General features: G+C 45.0%; 1 protein-coding gene across 5 annotated transcripts in view; it reads right to left on the bottom strand.

Moving 5' to 3' along the window:
- nkain2 (sodium/potassium transporting ATPase interacting 2) overlaps positions 1 to 23,894 on the bottom strand; it is a 60,020-nt gene that overhangs the window by 10,000 nt on the left and 26,126 nt on the right. For 3 of the 5 annotated variants that reach the window (XR_009770320.1, XR_009770321.1, XR_009770322.1), the window contains 4 exons: positions 21,409 to 21,546; positions 20,883 to 20,963; positions 10,897 to 11,097; positions 1,543 to 1,699 (listed from right to left, as the gene is read on the bottom strand). Coding sequence is in view for 2 of the 5 variants with exons in the window: in XM_061704673.1 (XP_061560657.1) it covers positions 10,505 to 10,540; positions 10,897 to 11,097; positions 20,883 to 20,963; positions 21,409 to 21,546 (456 nt within the window). In the remaining 3 variants the exon portion in view is untranslated. Of the gene's footprint in view, positions 1 to 1,542; positions 1,700 to 10,287; positions 10,541 to 10,896; positions 11,098 to 20,882; positions 20,964 to 21,408; positions 21,547 to 23,894 lie in introns of those variants that run through there. The other 2 variants (XM_061704673.1, XM_061704672.1) reach the window with 2 other exon arrangements.

Genomic DNA, 23,894 nt, shown 5'->3' with positions numbered 1-23,894 from the left:
AGCGCCCGGAGTTGAGTCGAAGACGACAACGGGCCGTGCGGAGGAAGCGGATCAGAACACCGCGGTATCTCGAATCGCTCGGACAAATGCGTTGGCACGCGCAGGGAAAGGAAAGCCTCGGCGTTTTCACCCGCAAACCAGGTCACGCAAGGTGAAAAACCTCGAGAGAGCTTCGATCGCTTTTCAGGGAGAAATGGTCAGAGGACGCGGACACAAGAAACTGCTTCTCTGCGCTCTGATCTGTTTGCTCATTGGCCGCTCGTATCCATAGCGACCGAGAGGAGGTTTCCGACCGGGCCAGATGCACAGGAAGTCGCGGTCAATGGAAGGTCGGGCTCATCAAAAACAAGACGACATGCAGACGCTGGCGGACGACTGAATAAATGAGTCACGGCGTCACCCAGCTCCATGCCGCCATGAGAGGCTTTCGAGACGACAGCGGCCCGCTTCGCTATTCGCCGAGCGGCGCGCGCAAGCAGCTACACCGCGCATTGCGCACGTATCTCAAGGTCTTGACCTCATTTAGTCTAAATAATGTTCCGATCCCGAAGCGCCTCGCTCGCCTCGCGTTCAGTCGCCCACGTCCTCGCGCTGACTGACAAGTCAATTAGCCACGGAAATGTAACGATTCACGACGCAGCCTAACACATACAAACTGGTATTTAAAAAAAAAAAAAAGAAGGCTTCTATCTGCTTTTTGTCGTCAAAATGTTCCTGGCAGGCACAGAGCTGCAAACATGACAGAAAATGATAGTTGCGGATGTCATGTCGTGTGACGACCCACCCCGCACTACGTATTTCCCGCAAAGGTCTTATCGGAAACTGCCTTTTAATTAGCCCTTGTCGGCCTATTCACGAATCAAAGTCGTGCAACTGTGCTGCATGCAACTCAACTAATTAGAACGTAGTGCGACTGCAAAATCTTTCGAAATGTTTAAATCTCGACTTCAAGGTCAGATGACAAAGATGTGATGGGGTCAGTTAAAATTCATATTTGCATTGTTTATATGTTCCGTAATACATGCACGTCGCATAGTTTAGCTAAAAATGAGGTTTTTACGACGCATATTGATTCCTCGCCGAACATACCCGAAGCGACGTTGCAATTGACAAACACAGCGCGCTACACACTTTACGAGCAATGGCGAGCAACACGTCGGAGTGTGTGGAGGATCTCGACGTACAGGAGCACCCAACTGAAATTGGCACATATTTCCAACACTCTTGCATTTGGTTAAACCACACCTATTGTGCGATTAGTCTCTTGCCAATACAAATGCGTGAATAATTGTTGTTCACATGGACCCACAAAAACCGCAGAAAACAAATGAATGGCAGGTCGGCACTTGGCCAAGTCACACCAACGCAGTCGCGGTGAATTACGTCTCCTTATCGTAGGGAAGCAAACATTTCACAGCATCTGCTTAGCAAATGACTTTTACGGGTATTTTTTACTTGAAAACAACCTCAAATCATTTCTCGTTTTAGTTTTGACGCATTCACAACGGACCTGTGTCTATTTTCACCGGAAGCCAGCCTCACCTCAAGGGCCGCTCGGTCGGGCTGAGAATGTTTGTTCCTCCGGATGCTGAAGCAGCATCTGTTCTGCTCTCAGCAGGCTCATTGCCGCTGAAAATGTCTTTTCGGTGCAGACTTTTGTACAGTGGGCCGCAGTGAAGCTCTTGCGCCGCCACCCCCGCTGCGATGCACATTAATATCCTGTTAATATTCTGGCCACTCAAGTTTTTCATTTCGTTATTGCTGCATGTAAACCCAATATCCTGTTGACAGAAAAAAAGGGGGCGCCTGGTTATATATTGTCTCCTGATGTGACGAAACCCCAGTAATATTTGTATACGTCTTATCTTCTGTTGCACAACTCTTGTCTGAGAGGGTTTGCTGGTATCTGCTCAGGAACACGATACATCTTTTTAAATTTGTTTGATCGTTTATCATCACTTCGATTTTACAATGCCGCAAAAACTACTCGTGGAAATCAAACTTTTTGGAAAAATTTTTTTAGAGACAAGCTGCCTTCCCTCTGCCGAGAGGTTACGTTGCAATAGCTTTGCAAAATTCAGATGATATTGAGTCAAGAGCGCTCGTTGATGGTTTCAGCTGCCGAACCTTTTTCTCTACAGTTTTTTGGTCAGCTGTATCAAATTCTGACATGGTAATAGAGTTTTTCCTGGGTGGCTACAGATGTAGTATCTTTTTATCCTTTTGCTCATTTGTGCTAATATTCAACCTGATGGATTGTATTTTTTCACTAAAATAACAGGCAAATTCATTGCATTTATCTGCCGTCGGGAGTTGCGGAGCTATCGGATCCGGGGCGGGCGTGATCTTGTCAACCACGGCGAACAGAGTGCGAGTATTGCTGATGATTTCCGAAAAGTGTTGCTGTCTAGCCCCGACTAACGCTTGGTTAAAATGACAAAGACCTTGTCTGCAGAGGTCACAGTCAACTTGGAGTGGAGTGTTTCTCCACTCCATCATTGTGCTCCTCCACGGTGTTCTCGGTCGCCTCGAGATCGTCTTAGTTTTAATAGGAGCGACAGCATTCATGACAAGTTCATCAACTGTCTCAGCATTCACAGTTTGTGGCACAGCAATGGTCTCCATAAACTTAGTGGCGATACTCTTATTTATGTACCTTTTCTTAATAGACATAGAGGTTGTCTGAACTTTTGGAAGAATTTGTAATTCAAAGAATACACAAAAATGGTCAGAAATAGCCATATCCTGAATGTCAATTGAATTTCAACATCCTTAGAGATGACCAGGTATACGAGGAGACCTTGAGTGTGGGTTGGACTCTTACTATGTTGAGAGAGGTCAAATGCGTTTGCAGAGAGGTCTTTAGAGTTTTTTTCCCATGTTATTGTCAACAGGAATGCTAAAATCTCCCGTTATGACAAAATAGTTGCAGTCAGTACAAATAACTGACAGCAGTTCTGCAAAGTCCTCCATAGATTTTCCATTGTATCTTGGAGGCCGATAAATTATTAAAACAAGAACCTTTGGGGCACCTTCAACTAAAAAACAGAGATATTCAAAAGAGCTAAAATCACCCAGTATAATTTCTTTACACTGAACTAATGACTAATATTAATAACCGCAATACCACCACCCTTTTCCCTCTTCCACACTTGTTCATAAAATTAAGATTTGCTGGCGTTGCCTCATTTAAAATGGTATTACAGCTACTTTCTGTGAACCACGTTCCATTTGGTAACAAAAAGTCCAGATCATATGTTGTAATGATGTCATTAAACAACATTGATTTATTACCCACTGACCTGATGTTGAAAAGAGCTCGTCTCGCAGAGATAACAACGGAGACAATGGTTTGACAGATTCACATTTTATGCTCACTAAGTTTGTAGTTCTACTTTTTTTGTGCCATATTTCTTTGACCAACTTTCAGTCCCTTGTAATTACAGGGATCAAAAATGGCTGATCTCCGCAAGGGTCTGACTTATTCTGGAAATACCCCGCGGATATCAGTCAGATTCTCAGATAAGGTTCTTCATGGGCGGAGGAGGGGGCCCTTCGCATCTTACGGGAGGAAGATCTTGGCGTGGTGTGCGTGCGATTCCAATATTGACAATCGTCTTCATCCTGTCCGTCACACCGAGCGGAGAATTTAGGCTAGTAGAGAGTTTTGCGTTGGGCTCTGCTCCACTGGGGCATTTGTCATTCGCTCCTCCGATTGTTTGGATGACCCTGATGAATCCGTCTGTGCCTAGTGTCGCCTTATCTCCTGTTCCTCCGATTTTTGGGAACAACTGTATCTTTTTGCCCTTCAGCCTTCTCACCTAGGCCAGTGTTTTCGTTTTGAGCCGCTGAATGACGTACACAGTGAAAAATGTTGGCAGCCAATAACTTAAGCCCTTGTCTAATTTAGAAAATAAAATGTATTGCTCCGGCTGTCTCCGGGTTGAAGGATGCCTTTCACAGATGTTCAATAGCTTTTAGATCGGGGCTCCTCAGAGTGGTCCGATGTTTTCTTCGTCGCCATTCTTGGGTATTTTTAGCTGTGTGCTTGTGGTCTTTATCCTGTTTAGTCTTGAGATTTTAGAGTCAAGAGACCCTCTGGCGGATGCAGAAAAGCAACCCCGAACAAAACTGAGACCAAGCTTTCTGACACTGGGCAGCACATTTCGCTCCTAAATGCCGTGATAGGTCTTGAAATTTCATCGCACCCTGCACCGATCCAAGACCTCTTGTGCCGGATGCAGAAAAGTAGCCCCCAAACAAAAGTGATACCAATCTTTCTGACACTGGGAAGCACATTTCATTCCAGAATGCCAAGATAGCCTTGAAATTTCATTGCACCCTGCACAGATTGAAGACACCCTGAAGCGAAGCAGCCCCAGAACGTAACCCAGCCGCCTCCATGTGTTCTTTTCTTTCTTTGGTGAATTTGATTGCAATTTCAAGTTGCGAGTCCTCAGACGTCTCACGTTCAACTACAGCGCTAACGATGGAGGAGTCATGCATGTTCCATTTGTCTGAATTATGGTTACCTAGTAACTACAGAAGAAAAAAAAGAAGGATGTTCGGGGTGACAGCGGGAGCGGATGAGCCTGGCAAGAAAGAATCGGTACAACTTTTCCTCGCAAAAGGCACGAGTGTACATCAGGCCGGAAATGTTAAGGCTACGCGCTAGTCTAAGAGAACGTCGTCGCCCCATTTATAAGACGTGCCGCTTAGCAGGTGCCAGCTGTCACGGCAAAATGTGTTTAGTCACCTAGAATGCTTGGAAGAGGAGAGGATAACGATGTACCTAATAAATGTTATTACCGTCCTGCAGTAGGTGACTAAAAATGTTTTTTGTTCTTTTTTTGTCGTTTGGAAAAGTGATCACCGCAAAAAAAAATAAAAAAAATCTGTGATATAAAATTAGATGGCGGCACAGTGGATGACTGGTTAGAGCGTCTGCCTCGCAGTTCTGAGGACCGGGATTCAATGCGTGCAGTTTGCAGGTTCTCCCCGTGCCTGTGTGGATTTTCTCCGGGTACTCCGGTTTCCTCCCACATCCCTAAAACATGCAGGGTAGGTTAATTGAAGTCTCTAAATTGCCCGTAGGTGTGAATGTGAGTGCGAATGGTTGTTTGTTTGTATGTGCCCTGCGATTGGCTGGCGACCGGTTCAGGGCGTACCCCGCCTCCTGCCCGAAGATAGCTGGGATAGGCTCCGGCACGCCCGCGACCCTTGTGAGGTTCAGCGGCTCAGAAAATGGATGGATGGATGGATGGATAAAATTAGATACAGTATATGTATAAATAAATCTGTGAAGGACGCCATTTTACGTGGACTGATGTCGAAATAGCATCTGGTTAGCGATCGTGATGGCACGTCGCAGCTTGGGTACAAATTTGTGTAACGTCAGCGCGGTAGAAAAGGAATTCCCTCGCAAACCGAGGATACGCTCGTACACGACGGCTCGTACTCTCAGCGTGTCGCCTCAATGCCGAGACCACGGGAGGAGCGCGTTCACAAATCCAAGGACAGTTAAGATCCTCGAGGCCACCCTCACGCCGATCACCCGACGAGACGGGGGCTCTGCCCCCTCACCGACGAAGCGACCGCACAGCGAGGTTTCCTTTCGCCGAGGCGATCGCTGATGCGGTGCGCTGACGCCGCACAAAAAAAATAAAACCCTGGGCTTTATAATCCTGGCAAAACTGTATCAGCTCACAGGCTTACGCAGCACCATCGCTTGTGAAGATCGCGCCTCGATTTAAATTCCTAATTGATTCTGCCCCGTTTTCCCGCTTCTCAAGATGCTGATGATGATAAGTGCCCATAATCGCGGCCATGTGGCCTGTCTGCGTATGATAATCTTGTTTTTTTTTTTTTTTTTTTTTTTTTGCGGCAAACATTCCGCCTGATCATTAATCCCTCCCGTGCTCTCGCCGCTGATAAATTGCGCTGTCACCAAGGTGACTCATTTTAGGGTAATGAATCTGTTTACGTAGCTGTGATGAACGCTGTATCGCAGAGATTTTACCCTAATATGCATCAGCGCTTCATGTAACTTCCACGATTCAACATTGGAAGCGGAAAATATAGCATCAGCACTTAAATGGAGTTTGAAGCATACACTGAAAAGCTCTTGCTGAATCAATTCAAGGACAAATAACATAGCGCGGAATGTCTTTCTTGGACAAACTGAACAAAAGACCCACAGGTTATTACTTATTCATCAAATATGGGATTAGTGCAGCAGAGCACCGCGGCGGAGTGACACGCGTGGCATTGTTCTTTCTCCTTCCGTGATCTTTGAATAACAAGCGGTGGCTGTGAGCACCAAGCTCCCCCCTGCCCAAAAAAAAGAAGAAAAAAAAGCTGCTCCTGCAGATGTGTTGACCCCCACACGTTGGCGTCGGGGCGCAAAGGACGTCGCACCGCGTGCATGCTGGGAAGCGCGTATGGATTTACCGCCCACGCTGGTCCCTCTGATTGTGGTCACTTGAGGCATTATTATCAGCCCGGTCGTCACAAAGTAGAACACTTCTCAAAAGTTACAAAGGCTACTAAAGTACAGGGCCAACTTTTTGGCAGCTATCTGTATTGGTCCATGATAGGACGGAAGTTGCGGGGTCGAGCAGTGAGTCCCAACCACTGTGCCGTGAGAGGTCTTCAAGTGTGCACCGAAAAAGTATCCAATTTCACTCGACTCATTTACTGCCATTGACGATTCTATACGTCAAATGGAATCCCACCATTAGCTGCCACTGCCGTAAATAGATGTCAAGTACGCTTTTTCACGGGTAGACCTTGAAGAGGGTCTTGCCCAGCTTGAAAGTCAGGTTTTTAAACCACTGCAATGACTGACAGATCCCTGTAGATGACCGCGTTGCATCGCTTTGGATTTGAGATCTGTCTGTATATCTGTAAATACATTCTCTTCCCATCAAAAGGCATTTCTCAGTCTTGTGTCTGTGGTTTTACAGTTCGAGGTGTCACAAAAGCAAACAAATATATACATATGTAAGCGTCTAAGTCACTGTTCTGCTTGACATGATTATTTTCACAAAAAGCTTGTTTTCTCAGCTTAGCGGTCAGAAACCGGTTTTTGATGGAACCAAACCCTTGTTCTACTGCCGATGACAAATGAACGGGAAAAGCTTTTCTGGTGAAAGAAGAGAGTCTGCCCTTTCCTTTGGTCGGTTTTGTGCTTCTATGGTCGCATGACTTCATATTCTGTGGATCTTGAAAGATGAGTTCAAATGCTCTAAAAACGGCTGGCAATGTGGGAACTCTGCTGGCATGATCGAGTCAAACATTTCGTCAGTTCATAATATTGTTGTGTGGTCCCTGAAGGCACCAAATGGACGTCCGGTTGACGGAGTGGCTGGCGACTGGTAGAGAATAAAAAGCAGTGCAGAGCTAATTGTAACTGCTATAACACTTTGATATTTCATGATTTTTTTTTTTTTTTTGGACTGTGAAAAAACTGCTTGACTGAGTGTCTTAAAAATGCATCTCATCTCAGTTACCGCTCTCGTCCTGCTGGTTTCTCGCGCTGTAGTCGGGCAGGAAAAGAAACACGTTTTTCCACCACTGAGCTGCAGCTGCGCCGACGCTGCGACGACGCTGCAACGCCTACACGATGCCGAGACGCTCCCCCCCCTGCCTGCTTTCAGCTCAGATCTTCATCTCAAAATTAGAACGCTAGCTCCTCCGTGTTTGATGATTTAGTCCATTAAGAAGTGAAGAACTCATTTGCTCTGGCAAAAAAAGAAGAAAAAAAAAAAGACAAAGTCATCTTAAGACTACAAGGTAGAGAGTATAGGGATTTGTTTATTTAGCCTTTCACTATACAGAGGAAGCGCTTTGTTGGTTGTCTTGCTAATGTGTCATCAGGTCCAACCACAAAACTCTGCCCTCTTAACAACCAATTTATTTACAATGTGAAGTACAGTGACAATAAATTCCTACCTACTATTGGAATTGGACTAGTGAGTCCTGCTACGATGGGTTTTATTTAACCGGTTAAATAAAGATTTTGATTGATTGATTGATTTGACTGCTGATCAGCTGATCTTTCTCGATCCATTGCCTCCATGTCCGTAAATTCTTTAGTTGATCATGAAAAGAGGAACTTTTGTACTCATTTCAGTTTTTTCCACTGACATAATAACATCACTAAGCGTGCTAAAACATTACCTGTTCAGATTTATTCTCGTCCATGATTTCTAACAGGCTGGATTCACTCCAAACCCCGAACAAATTCAAGAAATGGATTTTTTTCCCCCCCCTCCACTTCACACAAGCGGCGGTGTCTCCAAAGATTATACCTCAAACTTTGGCTCAAAGCATAAGGAAACAAAGAATCTACTAACATGTTTCATTGGTCATTGAGAAAAATGCAGTGCTGCTAGCACATGGAAAACACTGAGATTTGCATCATGTTAGGTGAAAACATCCTCAAAGTCTGCGTACTTGGACATTTAAGACGTTGCTATTTTCTTCCACCCCAATTGTACAGCACATTCCTTTTTAAAATTCTTGTGCCAGCAGCCTCTTACTTCCTATTTTTGTACATCTCAACCTTGATTTAACAAACGCCAACGGCCATAGCAACCCTGCATACCAAACTACAGTATAATTACAACATCAGCCTCCGACTTTAACAGCAAGTGGATTCGCAGAATGGATGCCATTAAGAACGTTGACAGCATTTTCCACCAATTTAAGCGGCGCGGGCCGGCCGAGCCGGCCGGCGAGGCGGTCGGGCCGCGCGGTGCGTGCGCTCATGAGGCCCGCCCGACAGCCTTTCCGCACGGCAATTACGACGAGACAGCGGTCCAGCTGCGTGGTGGCCTGGCACGCCGCCACGCCATAAGTATCGCTGTCGACTGCCGCGGCGGTGCGAGGCCGTCATCTAAAGAGACGAGGATGCAGAAGCACCTGTTCACCCGCAGCGTTTCACCGGCTGTGCCGGTTTAGAAAGGAAGGCATTTGCACTTATACGGCGTATATATACAGTATATGCGCCGCTTCAGTCAACGTAAGCGCATCCGAATTGGGATGCACAAGTGTACTTGAGTTCCAGTGCGCTTGAGATGGAGATGAAAGGTGACAGGCCTCCGTCATTCCCGCTCTCTATTTCGCTCCCCGTCGTCTCCTCTGATCCCGCTAATGATCTCGGTTTGCCGCAGAGGGAAGGTTCCGGAGGGCCAGGCGATGAGAGGGGTCGGGGTGGGCGTCGGTGGGGGAACAGGCACGGGAAAATCATTTTGGCAGAGTTGAAACGAGAAGCGGCAGCATCTCTGAAGAGGCTTCATGTCGAACCTCGCAAAGTGTAGACTCTCTATTTAGCCCATGCAGCGGTTCCTTGAAGTTCCAACGCACAGTTCGGACTCATCTTTTGTGTTGTCGTCATCCTGCGGAATGTCACCGCACCTTACAAGACAGCATCCAAAGTCTAACTGTGTGTGTGTGTGTGTGCGTGTTCTGCTTTTTTATTTTGGGTGGTAGGTTTTATTTATTGATTTCTAGTTCCTGTTTTTTTTCCCCACTGCAATTTTTCTGACAGGACTCGTGCATTTGAGTCCAACTGACAGGTACTTCGTCTTCCTCGAACATTCCATCAAAAAAACGTTTTTGTCCAACAAGTGCTATGGAAAATGGATGGATGGATTAACTTCCGCTTCTACTTCCCCCCCCCCCCCGCCCCATTTTCTACATAATCCCCTCTCCATCGCCGGGGTTAGATCAAACTTCAAACTTTTTTTAAGGTCTTGAAACACTGCTTTAAAACAATACAAACACACAATACATTGAGCGAGGGCAAGAGCAATGGAGAACACAAAAACATGATACAAACTGTAAATAACACTAGAAACACGATCACTGAACCGTGATATAGCGGGGGTTTACTGTAATCATTTAAAAATCCAATTATTACATTAAACGTCGCCTTTACAGACAAAGGCTTTATGATGGCGACAGTTAATCAGGGTATCAAATACATTTTTTAAAAATCGATGACCGATTATCTCATCGACTATTCGAGTAATCGGTTAAAGATTGATTTTGCATTATTAAACAACAAGACCAATACAAAATATGAATGTGGGGTGCAGGTACTATTTTTGTCCACTTGGGGTCGCCTTTCTACACTGTGGTATCTGTGACTTTGAATGTGTGGGGTTTTAAAAGGCGGGGCCTGGCCCGTTGAGCGACGTGGCAGTCGGCAAATGAAAGGCGTATCGCTGGATGTTGTGAGCTCAGGTTAGTGGCGGGATGTTGACTGGCTAACCGTTAGCGAGTCCGCGCATTGAGTGCCTTTGGCCGTGCAGCTCGTGTTTGAATGTGCTCATTACGTGTTTATTTTGTTACCATTTGGTCACGAAAGCGATTGAAAATGCACCGGCGGCTGTGTCTAGCCTTAATCACCTGTGAGGGAATTACAATATGTTCCAATGGGCGGCGGTAGTGCTGCACGATAAATGAGTTAATGATGTTTGTGTTACCTTCAGTGGTGTCACCAGTTGTAGCCATGGTGTTGCGTACGCCAGTTCTGCTTTGCGGTAGACACATTGCACTTTGTTAGCTTTGTTTTTAAGAGTCAAATGATCCCATACTTTTGGGGAAAATTTTAACTCTGTCTTTTACGTGCTCTTGCCTCCTAGCTTACGTCTACGTGAGCCTGCAGTTGCGTTAGCCCGTGTGGAAACATAATCACTGCAAGGCTTCGAAGCAGAGATGAACTTTAAAAAAAAAAAAAAAAAAAAAAAAATCTAACTCTTTTGAGTTTTTGGAATAATCATTGCAGCTCTAAATCACGCCTCTCCAAATGCATTATATTTTTATACGATGAAAACAACGGCATGAACACACAAGGCAGCACCAGTATTGGGTAAAGACAGTACTTACAGCCAGAAGTATCTGCAGCGAGGAGTGAGCCACTTCTACAAACTGAAACTCCATCAGGCACCCGGCTATCGATATGTATCGGTGGTCCTCGGGTGCCCAAGAGGGAGGAGGGCTGACGGGGGTCACCCTGCACCCGGGGCCGTTCTCCATCCACCAAGAGCGATGCATGGACAGGTTGAAGGTGAGGACGAGGTCAGAGTCCTGCGGAGACGGAGAGAATCCCAGCCGGAGGTTAAACTAGCCAGGAAGCCAGGAAGGATGGGGGCGGCGGAGGCTGAATGTCAAGGCGGCGTCTGAACGCGTTTTAATTAAAGCCAAACTGTTTGTCATCTCCGAGGCGGCGGGATGAATAGATAAAAAGATATAGAGAGAAAGTCAGGCGATGGCTGCGGCTAAAAATAAATCATAAGATGTAGCATTCCACTGGGACAGCAAGAAAGGGATGTTAGGATAAGACAAGAGTCGGGTACAAAACCTACAGTATAAAACATACAAAAGCTCTAATGACGGTTTTGTGTAGAGGAGGCATGAGAATGTACGACCACGACAAGCCATTTAACATACTAGAAAGGGCACTAGAGTATTGAACTTGTCAAGTGTCTTGATCAACAACAGTTGATCAACATGTCCTTGGGGAATACCAAAACATGCAGAGCAAACGTTGTGCCTGTAGAAGATGTAGCTTCGCAACGGCTGTGGATCAGGACGCTCCAAGCACGGGGTGGCGGAACTTGGACACGGTCAGGGAACTCATCACTCTCCATTGCTTTTCTTAGGGTAAGCGCTCTGAAGTCAAAAGTCTCAAAACCAAAGCTACCATCACTGAAGGCGTGTCTGAGAAACCACACTTGGCACCCAGTAGCACAGTTCTGTTCTGTGTGGAACCTGTTAGCGCATCTCCTCGCTTGTGTATTATTTGTTTTGAATGAGTTTTTCTTAATTTTGTCCCAGTTTTCATACATTAAAAAAAAAAAAAAGCGGGACTCGACCAATCATTTCCCGGAATCGATGCGCGTTCCTCCGAAGCATTTTGTAAGTTGTGTATAAAGGGTTCAACAGACGGCAGGGTGTATTCACAATAAAAGTTTTTTCTTTTTTAACAACTCTCAACAAGAACCCTTACAGTCTGTTCTATAACACTCAGGCAACATCTGCGTAACACATCCTGTTAAAAGTCAGACTCCAAAACAAAAGCATGCAGTACAATAACACTTTTTCACCACACTTTCTTGGGCCACATGGTGGTTAATTTAAAAGTTGCACTCAGAAGTTGTGACTGCTAAATAAGTCGGCACAGGGCCAAAGAAAGTGAGGTGAAGCTGTTATTGCGTTTATTTTGAAGGCCTGAATTGTGACTGAATGTCAGGCTCAAGTTGCCCCAACGTGTCTGATTGTTGCCGTGCAGACCGGGGGGCTTGTTATTGCCTTGAGTTGTCACAGTGGAATACGCCTTGCTGTCTGATGAACCCTTTTTACACAATATGACAGAAGGTTCAGCGTGCCAGTCATTTAATAAAGATGGCGAGAAACACTATAGAATTCAATTTTGTATGGTAAGCTGTAGTTGTTCTCTATAAAATGCACTTTTTGTGAATATTTTTGGGTGCCTGGAACGGATTAATTGGCTTGACATCATTTCCAATGGATTTCATATGATTCTGGAACAGATTACACGTGAAAAAAAGAGGTTCTGCTGTACAACGATATTTGCGTTTTTTATTGATTGATAAAACGTTGCATTGTTGTATCAAAACACGCGATCCGTACCATAGCAATTTTCCGAAAACCTCTGTAGCAGCGGAAAGGATCGCGCTATGCGGGGACCACTGGACCGCAATTGGTTGGTCGCAGCTAGATACTGTGCTACGCTGATTGGTCGCCATGGCTGACCAAAACAACTCAATAGTAAAGAGATGTTGGGAGCACAGTTGTTGAGGATAAAGTGACACCTGAGTGAGGACGCTGGTCTCTGTTCTATTCATCCTGCTGTCGCATCTTCACTCAACTGTGCCGCCTCATCCTTCCCAAAAATGTTCATTTTCCCACTAATGTTCCCACCTTAATTAATTAATACGGTGCTTCCCTTTCTCTCCCTCTTTTCCTTTTTGGGTGTCTCTCTATTCTCGCATAATGAGTTAATGCCTCATTAGCGCTGCGCTCTGATTAATACCGTTTCCCCTTGTTGTGCTCGTCTTTGTAATGAGTAAAAATCTCACTAAATTTCTGCCACGCTGGCTGGCTCCTCGGTCATCGCTCTTCATCGGCCTCCTATTGTCAGCGCCCCTGCCTCCCCCTTTTTTGCCCCTCCTCCATCCATCCTCTTTATCTCCGTTTCCATCTCGCACCTCGGTGACCGCTCCCGTTTTTATCCGCCGCCTTTGCGTTAAATCAGCCGCAGCAATCGATAGAGAACAAACACCACAGGAAAGAAGGGGCCCATTTTGCTCACTTCTCCTTCTTCTGTTGTTTGGATTAAGGAGTCACTGAGGACGATGCGAGACCATTGAGGTTACAAGATCCGAAATAAAGCGTGCGAGCCGCTCGAATGCCGCTCTTCTTTTGTGTCCTTTCTTACTCCTTGAGCAGGAATGAGTCACCACAACAAACCTTGAATGGAAACAAGACCCAATACGTGTAGTTCAAATGCAGATGCAGCTCAGGTATGTGGAGAATCATTTCAGGAGTGCTGGTTGAGGATCACGCACTTGCGCGCTCAGGTCTTTGCGCCCGACTTTTTGCTGGTGCCGCTTCAGTGAACCACGTCTGGTTTTTGCCCTCGCTCCGGTTACGTGTCCCTGCCTCGCTCCCGCTCAATTTCCCCTCAATTTCCCATTTCTCTCCTTTGTCTGCGAGCCCCTTGGGAGGCAGGGACGGAGGAGGGAAGCGCCTTTAAAAACTGTCTTCATTCCGATAGCCAGATTGTGAACGAGGGAAATATTAAATTGGATAAGATGGATGAATGGATGCCGGCAGGGTTCACACACCTTTTCCAAGGTCAATGCCAGGCACTGCACTTTTGAGCACTTTCAGGATTTTTTATTACCTTATAGCTGCGGTGGACTATATACACTACACTATATATATATATATATATATATATCTATCTCATTAAGTGACACTTTAAAGAGAAACTTTAAGGAAGAAGCCATCACATTTGGATGTTTATTATTGCGTGGCTAAATCGCTTTCATTAGAGGCAGTCGTTCTATGGCGAATCATCACAATCTTTTTTTTTTGGTCCAGCGTCATGAACAATGTCTACAAAATTTGTGAGTTTTTGCATCAAAAGAATGTCAGGTTTAAGGTTAATTACAAAAATGAGGGTTAGTTCCAAAAAGCCAAAGAAAAAGCACACGCACCGAGGTCTTGCCCAATGGGTTTGACGTTTTTGCACCATTTTAGAGGCGTATTTTTCCATACACTTCCACTCTAATTCCAATTCCTTCGAGATCGGGGGCATTCGACTTGAGAGGTTCCGCTGTCGCTTGTGGCGCACACATACCCGCGAAGCATTTGACCTCGTTTTGCATCGTCTAAATATACAACACAAGCTCCAGCGGTCATGTAGCCAGAATCAGCCAGGCGGTAAATAAACGCCCTCACATTGGGCGTCGTGACACAAAAGGCAGGCTGAGGCTGAGGAGGCTGAGAAGCAGAGAGGTCAGAAAATGAGCTTTATTCTTACCCCAAACAATTTCTCACTCTATTTAACAAACTATCTCCACCTGTGCTCGTCTCTCGGTTTGTGCTATTTTGCACCAAATATCATCAGTCATGCTGCATCTCCCTACATTGTTTGGAGGTGATTTCCCATGGGTGCTGGAGGAGACCTTAACCCATAATGCCTCAAGCACCTCTCTTCTATCAAATTGGTCGGGGGTCCTGGGGATTTATTTATTTATTTGTGTGTGTGTGTGTGTATATGTGCTGAATGTGGCAGATATGAAGTCAATATGGCGACCATGACCGTCACACGTTAAATTGTCGCTAGTGTACAACATCCCAGGTGGACTTGCAACAGACACTAGTTCAAAATAATTACGTTCTCGGAAGTTTTATTGCTTTATTGTGAGAATATTAGCCACACCTAAAGCTATAGATCACTTATTATAATTCTAATCTAATATCTCTCCATCCATCAATTGTCTACAGTGCTTGACCTCATTACGGTCGCAGGTGAGCTGAAGTCTATCCCAGCTGACTTTGGGTGAAAGGCGGTGTACACCCTGGACCGGTCCCGAGTCAACTGCAGATCAGTATAAGGTGCAGATATAAACAGCTGAAAACAAAAGCCGAAAAGTTATCTCATATTCGTCTTTTGATGTCAAAGCCAGCAAAAATAATGGAAATGGTCTTACTGTTCCAATACCTTTGACCGCAACAGACCAATAGATTTTACGGAGAGGTTATTATGGGTCGGAATAGAGATTCTAATCTAAGCCACTGTCACAGTCGATCTGTTCAATCAGCCGCCTGCGTTTTAACAAGCAAAACGTTAAGTCACAGCAGTGCGTACAATCATACAGCAACTGGGAATAATCGGCTGAATTGCTCGGCTCAAATGCTAAAAACTTGACGGAGAAAATTGCAATCTGATTTGACGCTTTTACGCCAAATTATTTATCTGTGTATTGTTTTTGTTGTGACAAAATTATATCCGGCGCTTGCATAATGTAAGAGCTGTGAATATTACACAAGTGAATGTCAAGGCTGCATATTGCTGACACGGATTCCCTAACCCACCATCTCTTGCCTTTCGTCGTCCATCTTTGCCTTCACACCTCATCCCACCATCTTTCACACCGCATGTGTGCGCCTTGTTTTCTTCTGACTCATGACAAATGACACATTGTACACGCGGCAAGTACACCTCCAACCGCACGCACATTTTGACGTATGCATTATGCTAAGGAGAACACGCAGGGATGCACCCACCTCCACCTACGTAGCGCCCCCCCATCCCGCACCCCTCCGCCCAGCCATTGATTGACAGCTGAGTGTGCCGTGTGTCAATGTGCCTCTGCCACACAGGAGGTGGCTGCATCTATTATAACACACCACGGGCTACTGACAGTTTGCCGTCTGCGTGTGCGTGTTGCATGATCTTGTGAATATGCTACTTGCTCCACAGGCTCCTCTCCAAATCTGCCCGGGATGCCGTTAGAAAGTCTCTTAAAAAGAAGCATTTTCATACTGATGTGAGTCAACTTTCTGTCAACACAGTACATTTGTTTACCTTCATACTTTTGTTATGGTAGGCAACGCAAAATGGCCTCAGCCCTTAGAGACCCTGAAGTGAATTCACAGAGATTTGTTTCGAAACACACCGAACACGTTTGAAGATACAGTAAGTGCTGAAAACATGCAAAGACAATGTAGAATTGAATAACCGCCCAAAGAATCGATTCCGTTTCTAAACTAGTTATAATCACATTTCTTTAAACTGTGAAGTTTTGTGTAGATTTAGAGGCGTACTTTCCCGAAAACCCACTTCAGGGGCATTCAAATTTACAATATACAGCAAATTGTGCTGAAAACATGTACACCAAGAGTGAAAAAAAAGGAGAAAAATAAAGCACACAAGTATACCAAGTGTTTGCATCTGTGAGATTTCTTATTTGTCCAAAAGGGGATCATAATATGGGCCGTTGGTCTCTACTTAATCGAATCCAGCGAGCTGCAATTAACATTATTTGTGAAGAAATGGCATAATACCCTCAATTCTCTCTAAGCATCTGCGTACCCGGCCGGCCAAATGCGTCCCATAAGCGCGGCTGTGATTGCCAGTGAGCATTTGGTGGGAGAAGAAAGCATGTTTACTGCGCGAACGCCACAAGGGAAGCAGCAACACCCCAGCCGGTCACGTACACCTTGAGAAGATTGCCTCACAGCGGTGCCACAATGACCAATCACATTTAAAACATGACTTCAGACTACTCATATAAATGATTTCTGAGATTTTAATAAAACAAGTGCGGTCATTCATCAATTTCAAATTGCCGTCTAAGTCGATTTTTTGGGGGGGGGTTTATGTTCACGCTATCGAGTGAGCTTCAGATACACCGTCGTTTGAGTAGAGTGGGGGGTGGGGGGGGGAAAGGAGAGCCGCTTTCGCCGATGCACTTTTTCAGCTGTTTATTGAACAGGACAAACAGTCAAACGCACAAATCCAAAATGAGAACACTCGCAAGGAGCAGACGCTAACACTCAATTAACCGCGTGGCCAACGGCCAACTCGAATTGTCGTCGCAGCCCCTGACGTCGGTGACTAGACACACACAAATATTACTTTGTGTGTGTGACTTTCGGCGTAAGTACACTCTACCAAACGAGTCTGTCTGTTTACGTACTTATTTAAAAATAAGTTTTGCTTAAATAAGAAATCAGGAGGGAGACAAAGACTTTTTCACACCACTGTACATAGACAACAAATTGTGATCTATAGTGAGTACATTTGATATGACATCACATCATAGCATTTGTTGAATAAAAGGTTGAAAACAGGCTAAAATCAGGTGCAGCGATCACGTACAGTCAGTCCCTCACTAACTTTTTAAACGATATCGGGATGACTTTGGGAACGAAGAGGTCCATAAAACTCATGGAATGGGGAGTGCGGGTGGTGGTACGCGTGGTGAGCAAAGCGAAGATTGACTTTTATCGACAAAGACGGAGCAGTGAATTAGTCTGCTTTACATTCCCTTTATTATGTTTGACGATGTTTTTATTGACTGGAATGGATGAATGGCATTTCAAATCATTTCAATGGGGAAATTTGTTTCCACTTTTCCAACGAGACTTTGCCGTGTTTCGAGTTTGTGAACGGCGTTTCGTTGACTTGTGAAGAACAATTTGCACGTGGGATCATGTCGGTGAATCGCAGCTGACTTTGCAAGTCGCCCACCGAACCTCAAACGGCCCGGGACGACTTCTCGCCATCGCCGACGGTAATTTGATGCTTCAAACAAATAGTTTTTTTGTCATCACACGGAACGGATTTGCCTGCAATATCTCACATCCGTCAGCATGCGACGTTATGGAAATGGGACGAGCTTAATGTGTCGTGACGCCCGGCCTGCGAGTATTTACCCGTGTCGCTGACAGTCTGATGGGTGCGCTAATAAACATATAGCGCCGCGGGCAACGTAGGGATGCGTAATCCGGACATCAGAACTCGCTCGGGGAGGGGGTGATGAGCATGGCGCTCTAGTACAATTTTCCATCTTTGATTGGGAGGCGCTTTCAGACACAGAAGGATGTCAGAGCTCTTAATGGAGAAAAATGGACTCGACTTTTGTCAAGTCACCCAAAAGTAATGGCCAGCGTGTATTAAGCAAAATATTAAACTGGCGGGATATGAATCGCATTAAGTTGAGCAAGATTCATTCAACACTTTGTGGCAGATGACTGCGACAACTAACTAGCAGCTAAGCTAACTGGCTGGCTAGTAAAGCCGACGTTCCCAGTCAGCCAGCGTGGATTTACGCACTTTACGGCACCGAGACCGGCGCAAAACAGACCACGAAGACGATACAGCGAGGGATCCTGCTTAAAGTAAGCCGTGTTAAACACCAAAAACATTTTGGCAACAGCTTTCTCCAGAAATGCATCAGCGTACTGGCTTTCCGCCATTGTGACAAAATCTGCGACCAGGACGTAACCAGGGGGCTATCGATCACGTTCAAATAATCAAATTGGATTTTTCATTTGTTGGACAATAATGGCTTCATTTCAGACTAAATACAAGGAGTAACGATACAATTGTGATTCGTGTCGGTATAGGACGGCGGCAAAGTTTGATCATTTGACATAAAACACCAAACTTTAAGAAGTTGACTTTGAAAATTCACCTCCCAAACTAAGTTGCACTCAGCAACGTGAAATTTGTTCGGCACGCCTATCGTGAGGAGCCCCACGAGCGGCCATTTTAGGGGGAATTGTAATCTATTGGTAACATTTCTTAGTTATTGCAGAAATATGTTTACGCCCATCATTTAGTTAAGTAAATAAAAAGTGAAACTGCTTTGAATGCATTATTAATATCTGCAATGTTCAAGACATTTCGTCTACGCACGGCTTTCATCTCTTATCATCCCAACAGTTGGGTGTTTTTGTTTTGTTGCGCTTAAATTAGCTTAAGTCATCGCTTGAAGCCACAATTTTGTCTTTGCGTTTTTAATTTCGTGGGGGCTGCTCACTTTTTTTTGTTACTGTTGCCGTGGCAACCCAGCGGCACGAGATTAAGCTCGCCGACGCGCAGCCCCGCCGCTCGGGTTTAGCCCCGAGATGAGCCGATAAGGCGACGTTAAAGCGAGGGGGATGCCCGCGTTAAGCCAACACTCGTTAGCACTAATAGCCTGCAAGTGCTAACGTTAATGAGCCTTTAAACAGGAGGCCGTTTTCTGCGTTTTATTGTGAAGGAATTGCTTCAAGTCTGCCTTTTTCATGTGCGACTCACACATCTTTATTTGTGTGACGGCGAGCCGAGCGCTGTTTTACATGCGGTCCGGCGTTGTGGGTCAGTAAACAAGCCGCGGGGAATGGTGCTGACGGATTCGTAGAACAGCTGGTGAAGCCGGCCGGGCGCATGTGGAGGTGCCGTACCTTCATCATTGCACCCCCTTCTATAATAACTAGGTCAAGGTTAATGCGTCCTTGAGCGCTACACACGCAGCGCTCTGGTCATAAAAGCAAGCTGTACAGTGTGTGCTTTCACTGCGCTTCATTCTGATTGGCCGGCGCTTAATTGATGAAGGCGCTACTAATTAGCAGGGGGCTCGTTTGAAAACAGATGTGCCGTGAGCTCTCGGCACGCTTGTTTTTCTTACCGCAATGACCACACACACACTTCCTAGATTTTCAAAGTGCTGATTTGTCTCCTCAGAGTAGCCTTTGTTTACTCAACTACCATTTGCCAACTTGGGTTAAGGGTTTTTTATTCGGACCCGCATGACAAATGGCGGTAAAAGATCATGAATTAAAAAAATATACAAGCCTGGAAATGATTTAATTATGCAACTGATTGTTGAGGGTACGCCGTCTATTCGAGCGGAGGCCATTCTTACAACATTTAAGGTTTTGTTACAGCTTTATCACAGCTAATTTCCAACAATGTGGGTTTCATTTATGATGGGCTTTTGTTGAGACCCTCAGAAATTATGAGTGTTGCAGAAATAACATTTCAAAGGGGGGGGGGGGGGGGGGGGGGGGGGGGGGGGCGAATGAAAGAAGCTCTGTTTTTTTTCCCCATACATGCTGTGGGGAGATTTTATTACATTGTTGAGAGTAGCTTTCTGGCATAGTTTGAATGTCAACAACGAGGCCCATTGTGTGTGGGAGATAAATTAGCTCACTGGAGAAAATTAAGAATAAATTACACTTTTCATTCATGTAACTAATACAACCCAAATATCAATACACTGACAATTGATAAGATGCTTGATTGCAAACACGTTTCCCCTGCGGCTCAATAAAAGTCATTTACACTGAAAAATGATTGCATTTTTCTCCCTCCATTTATTCCTCACCCCCGCCAACTGCAATCAAGCACAATCAGCACTGATTTCTGTTTATGGAAGCACTGATTGGCACTAATTAACCAACTTCTGCGATTCCAATCAACTCACTTTACTGACGCTGAATTGTAAATATTGTAGTAAAGGCAACAAGGTCAGAACTAAGCGCATTCATATTGGCATGTTTTCTGCTGTATTGTATTGTATTGTCAGCTTTCGCAGAAGAAAAGAACGATATTTGCAAAAAGTATTGTTGATAACTGGTGTTCCTCATTAGGCATCTGATAAAAATAAACAAACTAGGGCTGGCATCAAATACAAATACTTCTTCAATCTGGACGGTGATTAAAAGAAAAGCGGACAGTGGCGCCTCATCTGATATTCCAAGAGCACATTTCTTGTGTTATTGTGGAGTTGCATAACAGCGAGGCAAAAACAAAGTGCCAGAAGATAAAGGACTCAAAATGTTACCTTGGACAGCTCGCCGACCTCCAGGTAAAAACAGATGATGAAAACATTCCAAGTCATCCAGATGACCAGCCAGGCTGCGTACTGTGGAGAGGAAAGGCATGTGTGGTGACTCGCGTCCAACTGAAATCCATGAAGTCTGGCTCATTATGGCAGAACCGGACCGCAAGGGTTTCCATCAAAATGCTGAAAATCAGCGCAAGTTGATAACGCTTTGGTACAGATTTCAGTTGTATACAGTAGTCATGGTTATGTTCCCATTGCATAAATGCAAAACCTAAAACTGTTCTTTTATGTGAAAATTAACCGATTTAATTAGATTAAATACTGCTTGCAATAAAGCCGCCAAAAAAAAAACAACTCAAACAACACCTCCATTTTAAAATTGCACGAAATTCCTGTTTTTACTCAATCAATGGTGTGTGTACATATGCTCATACTAAAAAAACAGAACTCCTGCATGGGAGAAATATGTTTTATCATAGTTTTTTTGTTGTTGTTTTTTTTCCAGGTGTCGTATTAAACCTACCCCGGTGACGTAGCGCGGTCTGAACTGGATGGTGCCAAACAAGCCCAGGATGACCACGATGATGTGCAGGAAGTTGGTCAGGATGGGAGCCCACTGGTAGCCCAGGAAGTCGATGATCTGACGCTCGAAGACGCTGACCTGTCGGGACCGAGATGGCGCAGGAGGACGTTAGCGGGGACCAATCATCGCCAACCCTACTCACTACCACCGACCACGAAGAGTCAAAAAAAAGCAAAACAGCTTTACACAGTAGCAACCGTCGCTTTCGTTCATGTAGCTTGAGCAATTAGCTTGAGGCAGGCAGACGTAGCAGAGCACACAGTTTACTGAATCACGAAGAGTAGTGGTGACTTTTTTTCCCCTCATTTCTATATTTTGATTTATGTAAACCGCTTTGTGTTGCACTTTTCTGGATGAAAAGTGCTTACAAATAAAGATTGAATGATTTGTGTCATTGTAACTATTATATAGCACCATGACACCAACTTAATTGAAGCATTAAATCATGATGCGCAAACTGTTCAACTCTATTTAACTATGTTATTACTCTATGTTTTTATTAAGTACAATATAATAGAGTGCTATTTTCTTGAAAACAGAACATTTTTTGTTGGGTTTTATGGGGAGGCACGAGCGGATTAATAGTATTTCCGTTCATTTCAATGGGAAAAGATGACTTGGTCATGCGTCCCCAGTGTTAAAAAAGAACAGGGGAATAATAATAATATAAAACAAAACAAAAAAGAGTTCAGTCCCTGCTAATGAAGTCGTGCTGTGGGAATCGGCGGCGGTGGCAGGGTTAAGGACCGTGTTTACAATTAACGCTTTTATCACGATTGCAAAATTGAAGTGGAATCAGTAATCGCGGCATCTCCAGTCGCTGCACTCTGCTGCCCCCACATGCCCCGCCCCCGGCCACATGCCCCGCCCCCTCCGCTGTGCTTGTTTACGAACTCAGCGCAGCGGCGTGTGATGTGACGGCGCTAAATATATATGAGCAGACGTAAACACAGAATCAGGCGAGGATGTGAGGTGACAGCAAAGACGGAGACGCATCTACGCTCTCAACTCTATTGCTAGCGTGTTTTTAAAAACGAAGCGCGCACACCATTTTGTTCACGGCTGAGTTTAGCACATCCTAATGTGACAACAGACGGCAACACTGCAGCCGTTCACGACCACATTGCACACAAACACGCATAATAAGCAGTCACCACTTGGGGGAGGAGAAAAAAAAAAAAGAGAAACAGTTTCTCGCATATGAGATGTACAAAAGCAGAGAGGCGTACTAATGACTTTAATGCGCCACATAACATTTCGTGCGCGCGCACGCGTCAGGGCGGGTCTGCGTTGCTTGCACTTGACGGCGTCTGCTGTTTTTACGCACGCACACACACACACACACGCACGCTCACACTGGACCCAGCTGGCTTTGTGTTTCTTTGTGCATCAGCTCCATGTCATTGTACCAAAAAAAAAAAAAAACAGTCCTCCCTTAGCCAATTATTTAGTGGTGCAATTGTTCATTTTCTCTCACAAACACAAGAAGTCAGGGGCCTCCGAGCCCATTACGGAAGCCCCTGGGAGGGCCCACCCTGGGAGGGCCCACCCCAGCACCGATAATAAAGGCCGGAGCGCACTTAATACGCAATACAGACGTAATCAATCAGTTGCACACACGGGAGACAGAGTGGATTTTTCTTTTAGCTGCTAATTACATTGAGGGCAACGTTTTATTGCTCGTGTTTAAATACGGGCGAGCCGAGCAGCTGGTTCCTGGCTCATTTCCGATTTTGTCACACAGCGGGCGGGCTCAGCTGTAAAACCGAGTCACAATTATTTGAATGTCGTCGGTGAGCTTTGCAAACAACGTACGCTCACCACACCGGCTTCACATTCGCGGTGAAATATATCAATGATAAGTGACGTACTAGTAACGGTACAAGAGCACGGCAAACACCACAGTCGGGTGAAACCGTTTTTTCCGTATTTTAAAAATACAGCGGGATCTTAACTTACTTATTTCATCACTAAGCACATAAAGCACTCATATATTGAATTTATATTCCCCATTGAAATGAATAAAAATGTGATTAATCTGTTCCAGGTTCCAACCCCACCACCAAAAAAAAACATGACTACATTACGTTACATTCATTGCCATTGAAAATGCCGCCGGACAGAAAAGGGTTTGATTGGACGGACAGAGGGACAGAACAGACAAGGGGATTAGGGGTACAAACCACAGCAGAACAATTTTAATATTACATTAACATCTGGCGAGAATGGAAAGCATGCACAATCACAGTTACCTTTCAATAAATATGGAGTTTGGACCCTGACTTTCTCCCAATTTTTCTATTTTGCCCCACTGCAAATCTGAATACGACACCTCTGCCTCAAACTACAAAACGGCAAAAACCAGAATGAGAAAGGGCGTTTGCTTTTTTCAACAAACATCGGAAAGCGCATTAGCGATCGTTACT

This window comes from Phycodurus eques, chromosome 18 (genome assembly GCF_024500275.1).
Source record: "Phycodurus eques isolate BA_2022a chromosome 18, UOR_Pequ_1.1, whole genome shotgun sequence".
Lineage (NCBI taxonomy): Eukaryota > Metazoa > Chordata > Actinopteri > Syngnathiformes > Syngnathidae > Phycodurus > Phycodurus eques.
The sequence above is the reverse complement of the archived record's forward strand: the minus strand, read 5'-3'. Positions and strand labels throughout refer to the sequence as shown.